Source organism: Hyposmocoma kahamanoa, unplaced genomic scaffold (assembly GCF_003589595.1).
Source record: "Hyposmocoma kahamanoa isolate Upper Pololo Valley unplaced genomic scaffold, ASM358959v1 100021, whole genome shotgun sequence".
Lineage (NCBI taxonomy): Eukaryota > Metazoa > Arthropoda > Insecta > Lepidoptera > Cosmopterigidae > Hyposmocoma > Hyposmocoma kahamanoa.
The window spans coordinates 14,536,573-14,556,788 of NW_020653200.1; the positions used below are offsets into that span (position 1 = coordinate 14,536,573).

Below are 20,216 nucleotides of genomic sequence, written 5' to 3' on the forward strand. Positions count from 1 at the left end.
ATAATATCGTTGGCTCAAACCATTAAACCTACCACGGGGTTTTTTGTTTAATGTAGTTAGAAATATTATTTTTAACATGCTTACGTTTACCATTAATTCATATTATGTATCAATAAAATTATACTTTAATAAAAATAACCTACGATGATCCCGACAGTTCATAAAAATCTACAAAATAACCTTGTAACGACGTGCACTAATTTACATATTTCATTAACTATTTTATAAGCCTAGCTTTTAAACGAATAGCTTTTGTTTAAGTAAATGCATTAAATTAAAGTAAAAATAACACCAAGTGAATGTTTATTTGTCGGAAATGAGCCGAAAAACGAGTTTTTTTTTGTAAAATCATTATTTATTTACGAGAACGTGCAAAGATTAGTTCTTACTATGGATTTGCTATGAGGAAGTATATCGATAAAAAGTTTTCGACCATTTAATAAATAAATGTATAATGCGTCCATTCGTTTTTAAAGTATATGGAAAACATAAAGTAAAGGATCTGCCCTATCTGCGGAATAAACGTGAAAGCGTATACCGCTGCTGGTACACCACTTGAAATGTTCAGTAGGATTGTAATGTGGCCAGAAGAGTAGTAATAGCCTCCTAGTAGAGGTGGTAATAAATCCAGGTTATAAATATTATTCCCATTTTATTCACATTTCTGAATTTTAAAATGTTTATCGCACAAGAGATTTTTGGTAACTTGTCATTGACCTACCAACAAATGGACATCGGGTGTAATACAAAAACCACGAAAAATGTCCGAAGATAATCTATACAAACGTAGTGACATGTAATGAAATACAAAAAACACTTAAACATTTGATTTAAATTGTAACGTCTTTGCAGTACTGCCTAATTTTGCTTGCAGCAATTTAAGGGCCCTAAAACACCATATTCAACTTCTACTGAAAAGTTAACAAAATGCACCATATTTAGCTTCGACTGAAAATTACTTGAGCACAAGAGTAATGGAGCAGCCTTTATTGTAAATATTAATTAACTTTTATGTATATTATTATGTCGATATTGTACAAATTCACTTAAAGAAATAATAAAGAGTTGGGCAGATACATACAAACAAATATTGCAAATGTGAAAATAAGCGTGTACTACGAGAAATGTACCGATGTTCCAAAAAAACGTAAACTCAAATGTCCGTAATTCCGAAAACCGATTTATAATAAAATCGTTACGCTTTCAAGTAATTTTGATGCTTTTCACTATCGAGTATATAACCAGAAATATAGACGAAATGTCATTTAATTTGTTTGAAAACTATTCTGCCATATCATTACTAAAACAACTGCGCTCCGATTGGCTAGCCCGAGTTCGAAACAATTAACGGGTGTGTCAATGAGTGTCGTCAACTGTTTGACTTCAAATCGACCAGTTAACTTGAGCTTTGCTATAATGGACGAAAATTGCAAAATTACATATTTAATATTTAATTACCGATGAAATGTGATTCGGTTTGTTTTGTAACTAGATGTTTTGCTGTTTTTCCTACACCACCGAATAGAATTGCACGGCATTGTTCGAGATATTATGTTTATTACAATAAATACAGAATATTTTTTGGAATATACGGAGACGTACACACAGGTCAGTAGTTGGCCTGTCTATATATCAGTGCAAACGAGAGTTGATATTTATAAGAGCTGTATCGCTAATATGTTACCAGGAATAATGGCTTTTATTTCGTCTCTATTTCGGTTATATACTCGATACTTTTCACAAATACAAAATTAGCTTTTGTTTTGTAATATTCCTAAAAAAATACATTTGACATTATGAAAATTCGAGCTAACGTTACTTCAGGCAAATGTATTTTCTGACTTCCGATAGGTAATCCCAATCCGTAAAATGAGTACAACATTCTATCGATAATTATTGCTAACGTTTAATAAAAAATATTTTAAAAATAAAATTAAAATCAAAGCGACTCTATAGTTTCTATGTTCTAAATATTTCCATCTTTTGCGCATGCAATGTGTAGAAAAAGGACAGTTAGCTATTTGATTATTTTGTTTGCTTTTGTAATATATATTTACGATTCACTTATTTTTTATGTTTAATAAATTAAATATTAAACAACTGTACAAAATAACAATTTTAAATGATAACACAATATATTTGTTTAGTTCAAATTCAAATTACTGCAGTAAAGTGTGAAAACAGGATTTTGTATCATTACAAAATCCTATTTTCACACTTTACTGCAGTAATTTTTACAAGTTATTATTATATAGTACTGAATGATTGACAACCGCTCCTTCAGTCTAACAAACGAAGACTGTTGCGCGATTGACGCTCTGTATGCGATTTTAACGCCCTGTAGGTACGGACACTTTTTAACGCGAACCCGACGTCCAGTAACTCGTAAACGGTTCAAAAAATTAACAAGAACAAACACAGAAACAAAAACAGAATGGCGAGGTAAAGGAATTATTAAAGAACGATTCAAATTTTAAAAACGAATGGCGAGGAGTCGGAGAAAAGGCGATAAAAAGGTGGGATGACGATGTAAGGAGGTCACAAACGTACCCACCTACACCAAAATTGTATCACACGTATGGCTGATTTCTTTAGTGTTGTACCCTTAGAATAATAACGCATAGAATGATAGTTTCATATTTAACGAACTGTCACAAGTGAGGCAAAAATCAAATTCATGTAGGCTAGTTTTAGTAGTAGGTTAATTTTCGGTTTTAGTGAATATTTATATAAAAATACAAGTTGAAACGCATTACTTCCTTGTGGAATGTTATGTTAGTATCTATTTTATGTTTGTCTGACGTATTTTTACACTCATTTACCGCACATTTCTTCATTTTTAGCTAAAATTCTGGAGCTGTTCGCGGTGCAAGTTGACCTTGAGCATTGAAGGCCCGCCCGCTCGTGTAGGCCTTTTTGGCGCGCTTCAATTTGCCTCACTTTGCGTGTGCGGACTAGTTTTCTATGCGTTATTATTCTAAGGTTGTACCATAATAATAGATAAGTCAATATCGACATGCAAATGTATGGCTTCAATGTTCAAACTGTTTTGTATGTTTGAAATTTGTATAGTTTACTGTAATCAAAGTATGATTAATAAAAGTTTAATTAAAGTATATAAATATTCCATTTGGGACTGTTTTATGTCATATGGGAATATCCGGAAATGTTAGATGAGTTTGATCTGTCGAGTGATTTTAATCATTCTTGGCAAATTTTATGTGTAACTTACACATAAAATTTGCCAAGAATGATTAAAATCAAGATAAAATTTTACATCGTATTTCCTATGAAATAATTCATTTATAAAATATCATACCTATAATAAAATAAAAAATATAATGTTATAAAAATATTTTCATTTAACCACTTACTTAACTTCGTATTGAACAAAAATGAGTCTAATAATTTAATCTCGGGCTGTCCACATATTAATCGCTGTAAGTTTGTTTTAAGGAACTCAGAATGCCCGGTAATGAGTCTTTTTAATCAAAATTAAATACAAAGTTTTTTACCAATAAATATAACAATGGAATTGCATTGTCGTGTAACGTAGTTACATTATAAGTTCTATTACAATTTGCCTCTTCAAAATGAAACGAACAAACGAAAATGGTATTTGATCCTATGTTTACATTGGACAGTCCTATAATTACCAACCATTCATACTTTCTTTTTGATTTGTAGGCACCTTTTAAAATAAAAATAATAATCAAGTAATAAAAACCTCTTTATATCATTATAGAATTATTTTAATAACGGAATATCGATAATTGTATGCTTACAAGAACAACACTATCTCAAAATAATCGTTATCAACAATCATCAAACTATACAAACAAACAGACAATCTACAGTAACCAAAGTAAAATTTGGCAAAACTTATGAATAAACTACTTAAATAAGTTTAATTACATGAGATGTTTGGGCTATTGTAAGTAGGATTTATCGACAGAAAAATAACACATGTGACGATGTGATGTAACATTCGTTCCATCCCTTAATGCATCGACGTATTTTTTGTCAATAGGTCATTGTTCTCACTGTCAATATTTTTGTACATTTAATTACAATTCATGCGAATAATTCAATAAAACATTTGGCGAAACATTGGTTTTGACATTTGATGTACATCCCTTTGACAACCGTCTCGGTACTCCAAAAATGGCGAAATGCACACTGTTGACATTTAAGATGACGTAACGTATTTTCGATTCCCGTGTTTGGCACAGACCAATATAATGCTATCCTATATATAGGAATATATATTGGCTTACGACGTCATACAGTAGTTAAACAAGGACAATAACATGTTTATGTTTTCAATGTCGGAATGCATCTTCAACATATAACGTCTGAATTATATATGTCAATATAACATGTCCTTTTGTTTACACAGTCTAAGTTTTAATAATAAGCAGAGTGAATTGACATATCAGTGTTATTACCTTTTTGATGATAATAATGATATGATAAATGTGCTTTTAAATTTACTAAATAACATAGGGCGCTCTATAAGTTGCAGCGCAGTTAAGTAATTACAACATTTGAAAATAGAACTCTTTGGCTATAGAATACAGCTTGTTTCATCTAACTGTCACTTGTAAAAACAAGTGACAGTTATATGTAGCCTCATTTTAGAAATTGGTTGTCTTCATCACCGTGGATTTAACCCATGAACATTGTCGTAGTATGATTTTCTACAACTTTAAGTTAACAGCACAGCGGAGCTTCGATCGGCTTCAAACTGCTTTTGGCGATGAAGCACCATGCAAGACGACTATTTATAGCTGGTTTGCAGAATCCAAACGCGGTCGTGTGAATCTCAGTGACGAATTTCGTTCTGGTCGTCCGTCCACTCCTGTGAACAACAAAAACATCGATGCTATGCGCCGTATGATCAAAACATACAGGCATGTGACATACCATGACAATCGGGCATCTTTAGGCATAGGCATGAGTCATGAAATCAATAATATTACACAAACATTTGGGTGTGAAAAAGCTGTGTTCTCTGTGGATCCCACACAATTCAGAAATAGAAATAGAAACCATTTATTGTAACGCCACATTATTAAAAAAAACACAAAAACAAAGACTAATATAACTAAAACAGAAATAACACAAAGAACAGCGTAAAAACATTTCAACAACAAGTTGCATAATACTATATTATATATATACTATACTGACATGTGTGCGGCTGTGGCGTGTACAAAAGGATCCCATTCAGCTAAAGTCACAACCAAGGCTAGGTTGTGACGCTGGTTTTCAATGGGCTCTAGCCGAGTGAGTGAGAGTGACGGACGTACGCGTCCCGGAACAGATAATAAAATAAAATAAACTACGTAGATACTTATATCATGAGTGTGTATAGTGTTATTGCAGTGTGTACTCTTATATCGAATAAATACTTACATAATCTTTGCAATATATACATACAGGTATAAGTGTGTGTAGTGTGAAAACAAATTAATAAAATATTTAATTTGACTGAGGCTCAAAAAACGGATCGCGTCACTTGGTGCAATGCCATGCCTTTCAGATTTAACGAAGGGGACTCAAATTCGGTGTGAGACATAGTAACAGCTGACGAAAGATGGATTTATAGTTACGATCACAAAACAAAGGCAATCGAGCGTATGGGTCTTTCGAGATGAGCCGAAACCAATAAAAGTGACGCGCGTGCAAAGTGCCTATAAGCGGATGATTGCTTCTTTTTTTGATAAAACTGGACACGTGGCTACTGTTGCTTTGGAGAGTTGTTGTACCGTGAATAGTGATTGGTACACGACCATTTGTTTGCCGGAAGTTATTGACAAACTCCGTAAAAATAACCGTAAACGCCGTATCATCTTGCACCACGATAATGCCAGTTATCACAGGGCCAGACAGACAAGTGAATTTTTGATGGTGAACGACGTTGACCTTATGAGCTATCCCACGTACAATCCCGACCTGGCACCTTGTGACTTTTATTTATTTCCAAAAATTAAGAACCAGTTACGCGGTCAACGATTTTCATCACCTGAAGAGGCTGTCGAAGAGTCTGAAAAATATGTTACTACTATATAACACATCAAAAAAAGTTTGCGATCACTTCGAAAAACTGAAATCTTTTTTGTTACTGTAGATTATATTATGATTTTTTCTTCTTTTTAGATTCTTTATTTAAAAATAAATTAGACCATAAAACAATGACCCCGTTCAATTGTTTTTTCATATAAAAAGGCTTTCAGTCCTAGCTTACGCTCATTCAGAAATCTGATTTAGTCAATTATAAGCGATTCAAGATATTTTTCGCGGAAAGTTGTGATTGAAAAAATGCCAAGAGGATTATCAGAGGTTTTACGAGCTAGAATAATAACTTTGAGGGGAGAAGGATACACCACGAGAGTAATAGCACGCAGACTTGCTATATCCCAATCCTGTGTCGTGGCTACGTTGCAGAGGTATCACGGAATGGGGAATTTAGCTGACCGACCCCGCAGCGGTCGCCCAACTGTTTTGACAGCTGCCCAAAAGCGGTATATTAGATTGCTGGCAGCCCGTGATCCAACAATCAACGCCACTAAAATAAAAGCAGAAGTCAGGGCCGCCTCTGGGCTTGAAGTTAGCACGCAGACCGTTCGCAATTGCTTGCACCAGGCTGGATTACGAGCACGGAGGTCTTGGCGAGCTCCGCTCAATTCCCGGCAACGTCAACAACGAAGATTGCAGTGGGCTAGACTTCGGCAAAATGAAAAAGGTGAGGACGAAAACATTTGGTAAAACTGTCTCTTCGTTGACGAATCCCGAATCAGCACTCATCCAGATAACCGACGTGTCCGTGTCTGGAGAAGACCAGGCGACCGTGAAAGACAAAGAACTGCCACTGGAACAGTTCAGCAAGGCGGAAAATCGGTGTCCTTTTGGGGTGGCATTATGATTGGAGCTAGAACGCCTTTGATCCCGTATCGGGGTTTCATGACAGCAGACATGTACAAAGCAGTTGCTATTGATGATATCGTCAGACCATTCCGAGTAAACCATGGGCACCAATTTGTACTGGTCGATGATAATGCGCCCGCACATCGAACTCAACGAGTCAATGCTGCTCTTCAAGAATACGATATCACACGATTAGACTGGCCTGCCGGCTCGCCCGACTTAAACCCAATAGAGCACGCGTGGGATGCTCTTAAACGAGCAGTACGGAACCGTGAGCCACGTCCCCAGACAGTTCCAGAGCTCAGGGAAGCCGCTATTGAAGAATGGGATAGGTTACCCCAGGAAATGCTGGATAACTTGATCCTCAGCATGCCCAGGAGGATCTTCGCATGTATTCGAGCCAGGAGAGGAGTTATTTTATATTGAATTCACACCTTTTAATAATAAATTGTTGTTTAAGTTTAATTAAACAGTCTTTTTCTTTCTATGAAATTTCTATCACTATTACATTATGATTAATGGCTCAATTTTTTAAAATAAATAATAAAAAATAGTTTTATATTTTAATTTCAAACAGGGTATTCCTATTTAAAGAAAGCATACAACATAGATTTTTTCTTGATAAAGTTAAATTTAAAGAATTATAGGAGCTTATGCTATTGATCGCAAACTTTTTTTGATGTGTATGTTGCTAACGGAGAATATTTTGAAAAACAATAAATTCATTTCTGACCATTTATAGTATTTTTTTCTTATTCATTCCGGAAACTTATAGTGTGCTCCACGTATAGTTGTATATTTTATGCCTTCAATATAATATACAAAACATTTCACACATTTATACAGCGTTCAAAATACGTCAGGAAAATTATAAGAGAGAACTATTGCTTCAAAAATTAAAAATACTAAAAATCTGTCGTACCTCAGCCCTATGACAAACGTCAAATGAAGTATCACAGGGGTCATCCTAGTTTGAGTTTAGTATAATCGAACGGAACTGTGGAGTCAAAATCATATTGCAAAAGTCGGCTTTACGCCTTACGTCTCACTCAAGGAGCTTCATTATAAACAGATTGTTAGCAAACATAACAACATTGCAATATACGTACTTGGATAAACCCTATGTATGGCACAATAAAGTGTAATAGATTAATTAAATTCTGCTCTAACGACTCCATCGCAAAGACCCGCTGAACAAATAACACTTCTTTTTCTTTTACAAAAAGTACATAATACAACATAACATCGTGCTAATTTTATCCGTTAAATTATAAAGTATCAAAGGTGTTTATACGAACTTCAGTATCATTTTGTAATAAAAAATGTGCCGGATTAAAAAGAAATATTTCCAAGACAAGAAGACCTTTCCTACCCATTCACAAAACCATGGATATACGTATAAAGTTACACGCACTATCTACCATTTATTATTTGAGTTTACCTCTATATCAAACTACAAATTATAATAAAATCAAAACAAGCGCTCTCTTGGCCTCGCACGCAGGTGCGCGTTAATAGGTGACAGAGACAACCGCCTGGCGATGTATCTAAAACCTGCTCTCTACCTCTCTGTCTGTGTGACATTAGGTCATTAATAATGTTGTAGTATTAAGCTTAACAAAGTGGCTTTTAAAACTTAAACACTAGGGAAGCCCTAATGAATTTAGTCGGCAATATTTCTTTTTATAAGGGATACAGTTCTCGTTTTAGGTAGATAGTAAGGAGTGCATTCCGTCCATTAAGTCCGTTTAATCCCTTTCTGTCTCGTGGGAAAAGACGATTCAACCCCGTGGACCGTCATCATGATCGGCTCTACACTACGTTTCAAACGCTTCTTTTGCTTTCTTGATCGTCTCATCTGTAATAAATACACTCTTTTGCAAAAAAAAAAAACGAGCACCTTAGCAAATAAAGTTTATTTAACTAGTATCCTCAGAATCTTAGAAATGAATAATGCAGAAAATGGTTTGAGCAAATTTTTTCTATTAATTTCAATTAACCTTAATGAGAAAAAGTTGTTCTATTATCAGTGCTCAGTAGAATGCTACTCGTTAAGTGAAATAAAAATTAAAAGATTTTTGTTTTTTTCAATAATGTAAAGGAAAAATGGTCACAATTTAATATGAGTGTGGCCTCCTCCTGCCAAAATCACAACTTGTATTCTTCAAGGCATGCTTTCGAGGATATTGCTTATGACCTCTTGTGGAATATGTACCCATTCCACGGTGATGAGATTTTTTAGCTCCCTCATATTTTGTGGTGCTGTCTGCGCTGACCTTACCCGTCGCTTCAGAATATCTCAGACATGCTCTATTGGATTGAGGTCGGGACTTCAAGCTGGCCAATGTAAACGCCGGGTTCCAAGCTCTTGAATATACGCTTCCACATCGCCACATCGCCAGAACGGTGGGCGCGAACGTTGGCATCCATAAAAATGAAATCTTCTCCAAGAACAGTTAATGCAGGTTGTACGTGAGGAATTAGGATCTCCGTCATGTATCACGTCATGTATAATTTGTACTCCTCTCATTTCCTCAAGGTTCTTCTTGAGGTCCACGAGTGAAGCTTTGCGATTTCTCAACGCCAGGCTTACCAGGAAGCGGTCATCCCGTGGTTCGGGCATGGTTTTCTTCCAGAACCTGTCCTTCTATTGACGGCACTGGTCTCTTGACATCGTTATCAAGTTCTCTGAACTGTCGAACGAATCACATTCAGCCTCTGGTAAATATAACATTGAGAATGATTTTTTTCTAGCAGCGCTTTAATTTTGCTGGCTATTATTGTTTTGTCCACTTTTAGAGACCACTTATTAATGGTACCATGGTATGGTATTTAAAATGATGAATTAAACAAGATAACTTATCAAAATTCATTAAAAAATGATTAATTAGTTCATATGAACTTCCACCATTTTTCGCCGTTTTATGTAGTGAAGAGTAATTTTCTTGTAGACTATATTTTACTGTAGGTTTTACTATCAAGCCAGTGACATTTTTGAATGACTAAAACCTTTTTCGTATTGTAATTATTTCAGGCAGGGTTTTTTGCAAATGAGTTTATAAAGCTACAAGTTATAAGAAATAGACCGCATACTTTCCGATATTGTGGAAAAAGATATTTTTTACCGTTGTACCGCGGATAGACTCCAAAGCAAAGAATCAAATATGAGAAGATCTGAATGTAGAAAATATGAAATACTGATCAACGGTCTGCAAAAACTATAATATATGGAGGGAAAATTTGTGCATTTTTATGAGGTACACCCTGGTCAATTTCCGCCGGAAGTAGAAAATGTTTGAAATTCAAATAAATAAGATGGCCGCCATACTTGTTTGTTAACAAAATTTGTTGTTCGCTATTTTCAAATATGGCCGCCTTAGAAGCGTTCGTTGAGCAAAATTGCTCTGATTCCTTTGAAAATTAGCATGTGGGTGTCTTAAGAAGTGCTTGATAATAATTTATGATCAACATTAGTCTTTCGCCATTTTTCAATATGGCCGCCATACAAAATTTTTTGCGGCAGATAAAAATTTGCTCTAATTCGATTGAAAATGGACATATAGATGTTTAATAATAATTTGCAGTCAAAATTTACTTTTTGCCATTTCCCAATATGGCCGCCATTAAACTAGGTCAATTTTTTAAAACAAAGTCATAAGTACCGAGACCTTAGGAGGCGAGGTCCAGCGGAGGGCGAACCCAGAAGCGTCCGGACGCCACCGTAAGCAGGTAGCGTACGGAGACTCTATTACGAGTACAAGATCTCACAATTGCTCAAAATGTAAGGCATACTTGCCGATGTATTGGAAACGAGATACTTATACCGTTGTTGCATCTCTGTTAGATTCCTTTTTCTTGGAAGCTATGCCAATATTTAGGGGAATAAAACGCCAAATAATCACACCAAATTTCTAGTCTCAAATTAGGTTATTTCCTGTACTATGAGTACCAGAGTAACGATAACTCTGAGGGCAATACCCGGAATACCCTGACCAGAACCAACTTAAAAATGTTTGTTTCATAAATTGACCCAAATCGGGAATCGAATTTGGAACGTCCTCAACAAGCGCCCATAGTACTAACCGCTGTACCACCGAAGAGCATAAGCACACCCCGTATAATTGGTTTCAGGATTTGTACTATGAGGATACGGAACAACTACTCACTACCCCGATGTAATCAGCTCATATGTGAATTATTTTATTTTGTTTTAATTATTTCATTAATATAATAAATCCTCCACCATCCAATCCACCATCGCCATGCCAGCTCACCATCGCCGTGCCAGTTCACCACCGCCATGTCAGCTCAACATCGCTCTTCCAATTGTATTACTATTCCCTCGTCCACGCACACGCACATCATTACACGCACAACAATCACTCACCTACATACGTATATTTATGCATACATATATACACACATTTACAGACACACTTACACACAAACAATTTTAACCAAACTAACACGGCATAAAAAATATTTTTCCTTTTTATTTTTTCCTTTGTAAAATTTAGTATAAATAGATAACTTAGTAGTTATTCAATGCATAGACGCAATTTTCGATGTACGATTCAAAGTTGCAAATATTTTCCAAGGGGTGGAGTGACCTGAAATACATACCCTACGTCTAGTTTATGTGGTTTAGGCACCAGTCTCCCACTGTATAATTATTGTTTTTATGCAGTGTTGTTGATATTATGCATAATGTACCTATATTGTGGTGAGAAAATAAACAAACCAATAATTATTGTTATTATTTTGGGTGTGAATACGTTTCAATACAAAATCAAGTATCGATTAATTAATCGTTCTAGGTATATATCACTTTAAAATAACCTCACAACAACGAACTTTTGGTTCTAAGAAATTTTTAATAACTCCTACTAGAACTTTTCCACTGTATACGAATAGACAACAAATAATTACAGAAATGAAATTCCGCGCGTACTAGGTAACACCTACATGCCTACAATAATTCATCGCGGAGCTAGTATAAATTATACGAGCACAATCTTGCAGGGGGAATAGCAATTAAGCGGAGAACCTGGGTTATTTACTGACATATATAAAATATACTATGGGTCTTTGTTAGCGTGTTATGCCACTACAAAAAGTGGTCGATACACGCAGCTGTCGTTTGCTTTCTATAAACGGTAGACTGAATAATTTCATTAAGGCAACAAATTATTATACAGCTATAGGAGGCTTCCATTCTGTATACTGCCGTCCACTAACTACAACGCGGCTAAGTGATAAATAGATAGAGCACAATGATATAATTCTCTTTTAAAAACAATTATAATCTAATTAATAATATTTAATACTCTGTACTGAGGTACAGAGTATTAAAAAAACGGACCTCAAAAGTACGTGGAATTACGTCTATTTGCTAAGTTTTATTGAAATATTCCCTAGTTCGCCACTATACAGGACTTGACACTGGAGATAATAATAATCGGTTCTCACTACTCAAAGTACATTGAGAGAAAAACGCATTGAATTGGAGAAATAGCAAAATCAACCATTAAAATAATTGCTCCTAAATTAAAATTAGGCGCTATTTATAAAACTGAATGCGTGAACAGCCACCCTTAAAGATGGATGATTTTCTTCAAAATAAAATGGGACCACTATGGAAGTACCCCCTTTCCAACAAAAAAAGAATCATGAAAATCGGTTCACAAATACCGGAGTTATCGCGTAACATACAAAAAAAAAGAATATACAGTCGAATTGAGGACCTCCTCCTTTTTTGAAGTCGGTTAAAAATTAGCTAACGTGTTCGATTTAAATTTTAAATCATTAAACAATTTCAATATTATGAAACTGGGTTATCGTTTTTTATGATATCACAAAAAATATTTTGTCTCTTGGCCGCGTTTTAATTAGCGGACGGCAGTATATAAATCAGGACACTAAGGAGCCAACATTTCAAAATATATATTATTTATATCTCGCCTTTAATAATAATGTCGTGTTGTTCTCTTGTTTATGTTCATACAACACCTGAGAAATATGTAATTCCCAAACAGGGTGAACAGACTTATACAGGGTCTCCCACGGCTATGGATACGAAGGGAAAGGGACATTAAATATTGTAGATATTTTGCTCCATGAAGACATTATTTTATTTTTAAATGTAAGTAATATTAGAAGCGATTTGAAGATCCATCAATTTAAGATACTATGTTACATAGATTAATGCTTATAATTGATACTTTCATACTTTTACACTCTATGTTATGTTACATAGATACTATGTCCGTCGTCGTCAACGTGATGTATCGTCCCAATTGTACTTCATCATCATCGTCCACAGCCTGATTTCACCCGTTGCTGAGCATAGGCCCCCCAAAGTTGATGCCATCCACCACGGTCCGCCTGTACTTAACAGGAGTTAATTCTTGTCATTGACCCTTTCAATCGATAAATATAGGTTGCTTTTTTTCACATTTGGTCGGTTTGATTATCAGACGAGGCAACTTTGAAGTCTTTGAAATTACTTCCTTTTAAAAACAAAATAATGACTCCATGACATAAAATATCCAATCTACAAAAATACTTACTTTCACACCGTGGAACACCTGTGTATATATAATACATATACTATATAATACAATACAAAATGTCTTTATTGTACACCAAAAAACGGAAACAAATACAATACAATTAAATTAAAAATAAGCGGTGGTTTGTGGTTGTCCATGTGTGTATCCATGGCACCCGCGATGCAGGGTTTTTTCCTGTTGCAGGGCTATGAGTGTGTGCATTAGTTAATTATTATTAATGTTCTTATTATTACTTCATTAAAATAAAATAAATTTTCTCCACGCCGACAAATTCATAGGCGTACGTAGAAAAATAGTCGCCAGTGACAGCGCGGTGCCGAGGTTCAGCTTACTGCCAAGTGACATTCAACCTTTATAAACCAACCTCTTGATTGTATATTTATGCTTGTGGACAGACGTACCCGGAAGAACATGGAGGGCGACGCGATCGCGCTCCACCAGGACTCTTCACCTCCATCAAACTGCCAGAAGCGGAGCCCCCAAACGGAGTTGCGCCCCTGCTGGACTTCCCGCGGGGGCGCATAAGACCAGTTACTTTGCTAGGGGAAGGCCCTCATGGCACTGTAAGTACTTTTTCTTGTACAACGAATTCGTTACGAAAATACGAAATCGAAGCGGAGAAGATTTCTCCGCTATATATTCGAGAATTAATAAAAATAAACTACTATCACATACACATACACATACACTATGAAATTGCCGGTCTAAGTTACTGTCCACTCTCTCTCCTCTTAATATTTCGCATAATTGTTTGCTGTCAAAAATTACACGTTTTCAGGGTCCGAAACCTGGAATCGACAAACGCAACACATATAACCACTGACGAGTATTTTATTCACAAATGAAACTCTCTCAACAAACAATTCTCTTTAACCGATTTCAATAAGAGGAGGTTCTCAATTTAACTATATATTTTTTAATGTGTGTTTGGGTATGTTACGAGATCGCATATCAGTACGCTCTACAAAAAAGTAGTGGTTCATTCGTGGTTCAATTCACTTTTGAAAGTAATATTCCACCTCTAAAAGCGGCAAATTGGGGGGATGAATCCGGTTTATTGGATTTCACCACTTTCCGTTAACCGATGTCAATAAAACTTGGCAACTAGATGTAATTCCAATAAGCTAAAATGTTGTAGTGACTTAGACTACATAACACCTCTATGGCCGAACCATAGATTTAGTAGTACTAAATCTATGGGCCGAACGGTTACCATGCCGGACTGCCACGCAAAGTTCCCAGGACGATTCCCGGGCCGGGAGAAATATTTGTATAGCCTACATTTAGTTCTCGCGTAACTTGAAGTGGAATTTGTGTGTGCCCATGGCATCCGCGACACAGGGTTTCCCTAGTGCGGGTCTATGTTGAGTGTGTGCGTTATATTGAGTGTGTGCGTAATAAACATAGCTGATCTGTTGATGACAGACAGATCTGATGAACTTGTCAACAGTGTACAGAACCTACCTTGTACTTGGGCTCATATTCGTTTTGACGAGGACTATCCTTCCATATGCGTTTTAGTTACACTTAAGGACCACGGTAACGAACAGCGAAAGCAGATACGCAAACTTGAGGTCGGTTTCACGTTTATTAAGAAGTTATAATTATTTACAATAACAAAAAATTAAGTTTGCAATAATTAAGTTTGTGTTATGGTGAAACCTTTGATATTCTTTCAAGCTTAGTGGACAAGTCCGATTCACATTTGGCCAACTTATTTAATTTACTTTTGTTTTAGTTTAAAAAATCCATTTTGCGATGTACGCCTTAGTTTTTAGTTTTAGTTTAATAACAAAAAACAAAGTGTAATAGTAAAGTAACAATTTCAAAACCTATTCTAAATATTCTAAAATACATTCGAACCGTTCCATAGCCCTGAATGGTAGGTATGAGAAACTCGTAACTTTCTAATACTTAGTTACCATTTTGTAAATCATTATAAAATTTAAATTTTTTTTTATTTGACCTCCATCTCACCTGATCGAAATATACGTGAAAAAGGTATGGTATAATTAGGTATGTATAACGCCTAGTCACTTTCGCCTTGGAAAAGCCCAAGTAGTAGTGGAAAAGCGCAAGAAACAAATCTGCAGGCAGGAAATTCCACTAAAAATGTTCAACTATACCATATAAATTTTCAACATTTAAAAGCGATTAGGTAGTCAAAAGACAAGAATTTAATAAATTAACTATTTCTGTTGTAACTAAATAGTAATCAGTTCCAATAAGGGTCACGGAAATCATCTTCGAAGTTCTGGATTGGATCGGGGGTTGGCTTCGAGGTGACTGCCGAAGTATCAGGAGTAGTATCCGTCTTGTTAGGAGTCTTTTTTACAGTGGTCATCGTCATATGATCTTCTAGAGGTTGTAACGTCTTGACTTCAGACGATGAACGAATGATATTTTCAAAATCATCAGGTGTTAAAGCATCGTCGGTATGCCCAAACGCTACAGTTTGCAATGCTTTCTTCTTGCTTTCAACATTACTAGAGACTGTCTTCGCTATAAACAAATAAATTTAAAGGATCTAGAGTCGGAAAAAAGGACTTGGACACTAACGGTACTTAAATTATAACAACATCCATAGTTTATGTAGTGAAAGGACTGGACCAACTCACAAAAGTTACACATTTGTTAATGAGAATGGGAAATGCCTGGACGTGTCTTGTTGAGGGTAATTTAAGCATATTACGTCACATCTCAAGTTAAAAAAAAAGAACAACTCAATAAAATGCTATAAAAATATATTATTTACCTTCGGGGGAAGACCCTCCTCGCAAACGTTTAAACAAGTCCATTCTTGTGAGTGGTTTCGCGTTTATTAATATTATTTCAAATAATTCATATTGATTAATCCAGATTTATTTGCTTTTTCTTCTTCTTTCGTTTATTGGCTTTGTTAGGATTTCGCCAGCCGTCAAGTTTGTAAAAATAGGTAATACATAAAATTACGGCAAACGTCGCCAATGTCAAGTTTTCTACCTTCTAATTTTTTTTTACCAAGTAGTATTTTATACGTTCCGACGACACGCGTTTCAGGAACGCGCGTTTAGTGAATCGATTCAAACGCGCACAAACATCGCGTTGCTAGCAAGAAGCTCATATACTCCACTGGAGTTTACACTTAGAATATCATGTAGTTGTTTCATTATAAAAAACTAACTGAAATTAACAAACAAAACTAAAAGTAAAACTATCTCGTTATCAAAATGCGCGATACATACGCTCGGCTACAGCGCGTCTGCGGCGCGTATAAAATGTGCATAAGCTCCAAATCGTTTGATACTGTCTAGCTGTCAAAATCTATAATATTTTTTATTTTATTTATTTTATTTATTAATGGTAAACTAGAAGTATATACATTTATATTTCTAAATTAAACAATGAAGTAAGCTAAATAAGTTTACACTTGTAGAAATAAAGTAACTTAAATAAGTAAGCACTCTAATAAAAAAATCAACAGAAATAGAATTTTACAATATAACTATTAAGTTTATCCTAAGAAATAAAAAAGACTTTCCTAAGAAATAAAAAAGAAGTCGCTGAGTAATTTTCTCGCTGTGACAATTTTGGTATTAAAGATATCAATATCTATTTTATTAACTATGTTATTGATGTTGTTGCAAACTCGCAGCAGAAACGAATTTTTTCTGTAATTGGTTGAAGCTATAGGTATGTCAAATACTTTGTTAACCCTGAAATTACGTGTGGGAGTCAAAAAGTTGAGTTTGTATAGTAATTCGGGACAATCAATTATATTTTGAGAAATTTTTAGAATGTATGCGCAATCGGCTATTTGACGACGCATGTAGAGGGGAAGAATGTGATGAATTTTACAAATGTGCAGGTAATCATTATTATGATATTGTCGCTTAGTTCGGAAACATAAAAAACGAATGAATCTTTTTTGAATACGTTCTATACGCGAAATGTACACCTCATATTGCGGGTTCCAGATCTGTGACGCATATTCCAGAATACTGCGAACAAACGTACAGTACAAGATTTTAACTGTCTTAATATCCCGAAACTCGCTAGACCGACGCATTATAAACCCCAGCGCACGTGATGCTTTGGTCACCATTCTGTCTATGTGCGCATCAAACAGAAGTTTATTGTCGAATGTGACACCCAAATCACTAACTATGTTTTCTCGTTTAAGTACCTGGCCGCCAAGTTTATAATTAAAGACTAAGAGATAGTTTTTGCGACTGTAGGTTACTATTGAGCATTTGGCAGGATTTAAGTCGAGCTTATTGGAAATACAGTATTCCTCCAGTATCAACAAGTCAGTTTGGAGAGCCTCAGCATCAAAGTTGGTTGAAATTCTGGAGTATATTTTCATGTCATCGGCAAAACATAGCAGGTTACTAGATGTCAAACATAAGTGAATATCGTTAATAAAAATAGTAAAAAGCAACGGTCCTAGTAAAGATCCCTGGGGCACGCCGCTTGATATTTTAGCCCAACTAGAAATATAATTGCTGACAACAACTGCCTGAGACCTATTGTCAACATAAGAAGCAAACCATCGTAGAAGGTTGCCACGAATCCCAAGTTTGTTAATTTTTGAGAGCAGTATGAGGTGATCTATGCGATCGAAACATTTGCTGTAATCAGTATAGATCACGTCAACCTGGTCCCCGGCTTCCATTGATGCTGATATGAAATCATTTATCAAGACTAAATTAGATGTTGTTGACCTACCCCTAATGAACCCGTGCTGAGACTGTGAAAGGTTAGTTTTAATTGATTCAAATAGTTGTCTGTAAATTATTCTTTCAAAAATTTTGGATATGATGCAAAGTTTCGATATGGGGCGATAATTAATAACTTCAGTTTTGGAGCCCTTTTTGTGTATGGGGGTAACATAAGCGCATTTCCACACCGACGGTACTGTACAGGAGGAGATGGAGTTCTTAAATAAAATGGTTACGGGGACAGAAATCGAAGAAGCTACTTTAATTAGAAAATACGCGGGAAGATTATCAGGTCCAGCTCCTTTGGAAATATCTAATTTAGAAAGGAGCTTACACACTTCACTGACATCTATTTCCACATGAGAGATATGCGCAGACGAAAGTTCGTCGCTAGAATAAAAAGTTCTTAGCAAGATGTCAACATCAGTATTGTCTTTCGGTAAAAAAGATGTGGAAAAATAATCAGAAAATGCTTTTGTGATAGATTCACCGGTATTAACTATTTTACCTTCATATGACAGGCTACTAGGCATTGTATTACATTTGGAGCGGGATTTAATATGCGACCAGAAGTGTTTGGGATTGTTGGCAATCGAAGATTCAGTATTATGAATATAATTCTCATAACATTTAATAGAAAATATATAAGTCTGCCTGTCTATGAATCATTATTTAATGCTTAAAGTATGGAAAAAAAATAATGGAAATTTTATGCCAGTCTGGCGGAAGAGCCATTAAAAAAGATGAAGCCATTTATCAAAACACTACTCGTAAAATATAGGCCGTTTCCTCATATTCCTACTGGGTACTCCACACATACAAAAAGCTTACAAAATATAGTGTTTGTACTTTTCCATTAAAGGAACCTATCTAAAACTTTTACACACATATTGTAAATTAGTAAACGGTTTTTTACTTTACAATGCTACTAAACCTATCACGTGTGTTAAAGACACACAGAGTCCGTAACAATTTAGGACAAATAAAAATTAATTTCAATTAACCGTGACCATGGGACCTGTAAAGGTCCCCAAACATTGGTTTGTTTGAAAAAGCACATATACGTGATTTAAATCCAAAAAAATAGTTTCATTTCCTAAATTCATAATTTTTATATTTTTTTGTAATGGTGTATGAAAACACAGCTGCGTGTTAGAGACACCGGTGTCTCTAGAACGCGTGACTGGTTAAGTCAAAATAAAATGTTAATATACAATAATATCTACATAATATCAGTACAGAGTAGATACCTAGTAGTAGAGTACTCAAAAACCGACCTCCAAAGTTCGTGGATCTATTTGCCAAGTTTTATCGAAATTGGTCACCGGAAGCAAAGTGCGTGAAACCAGATTCATCCCCTAGTTTGCCGCCCTTAGAGATGTGGAATATGTTCTTCAAATTACCCTCAAACCTTCAAAGGTACCGTCTTGCCATCAAAAAAGAATCATTAAATCGATTCACAAATGTCGGAGTACTCGCATAACATACATACAAAAAAAAATACAGTACAAATAAGGACCTACTCCTTTTTTGAAGCCGGTTAAGAAATTCAATAACCTATACAAATACAATTATTTGCTATCCATAAATAATGCACCAACAATAACTTAAGTAACAATAACAGTAACTTAATCTTATACTTATAAAATAATATTAGCAGTTTTTACAATCTTCTTAAAAAAACGCGAAATCATTTGAGCAGCATTACTGTTTGTTAAACGACGATATGTATTTAACGTGTTCAACTTTTATATACATATTTATATTTAATGAAATCAAACAATAAGAGATTTTGTTACAAAAAATAGCACTATTTTCATGTTAATTACCGATTGTGGCAATCATTATTTTAATGCTGAACATAATGGATAATCTGAAGATATATTATTTCTGTATCGGGCGGTGGCTTGTGGCTTTTACCTTCGTATTTTAACGAAAACCACCTATTAAATTATATATCAAATAAAAACTTAATTCTCAGTAACTGTTTATTTCGTTTTTGCGTGTATCTCTA

General features: G+C 35.1%; 2 protein-coding genes across 2 annotated transcripts in view; one reads left to right on the forward strand and one right to left on the reverse strand.

Annotated features, from left to right (window-relative positions):
• The window catches only part of LOC113226061 (discoidin domain-containing receptor 2-like), a 100,622-nt gene that overhangs the window by 52,932 nt on the left and 27,474 nt on the right, over positions 1–20,216 (forward strand). The window contains exon 11 of the mRNA XM_026458579.1: positions 13,898–14,065. Within this exon, the coding sequence (XP_026314364.1) occupies positions 13,898–14,065 (168 nt within the window). The remainder of the gene's footprint in view (positions 1–13,897; positions 14,066–20,216) is intronic.
• Positions 15,666–16,414, reverse strand: LOC113226475. The gene is made up of 2 exons (XM_026459109.1): positions 16,258–16,414; positions 15,666–16,004 (listed from the first exon to the last, which is right to left on the reverse strand). The coding sequence occupies exons 1-2, from the start codon at positions 16,298–16,300 to the stop codon at positions 15,718–15,720; spliced, it is 330 nt and encodes a 109-aa protein (XP_026314894.1). The 5' UTR covers positions 16,301–16,414; the 3' UTR covers positions 15,666–15,717.

Coding starts and splice junctions, on each gene's coding strand:
- LOC113226475 (XM_026459109.1), bottom strand. CDS start 16,300: ATGGACTTGTTTAAACGTTTGCGAGGAGGGTCTTCCCCCGAAG. Junction 16,005..16,257: donor AGGAGGGTCTTCCCCCGAAG/GTAAATAATATA, acceptor ATTTGTTTATAG/CGAAGACAGTCTCTAGTAAT.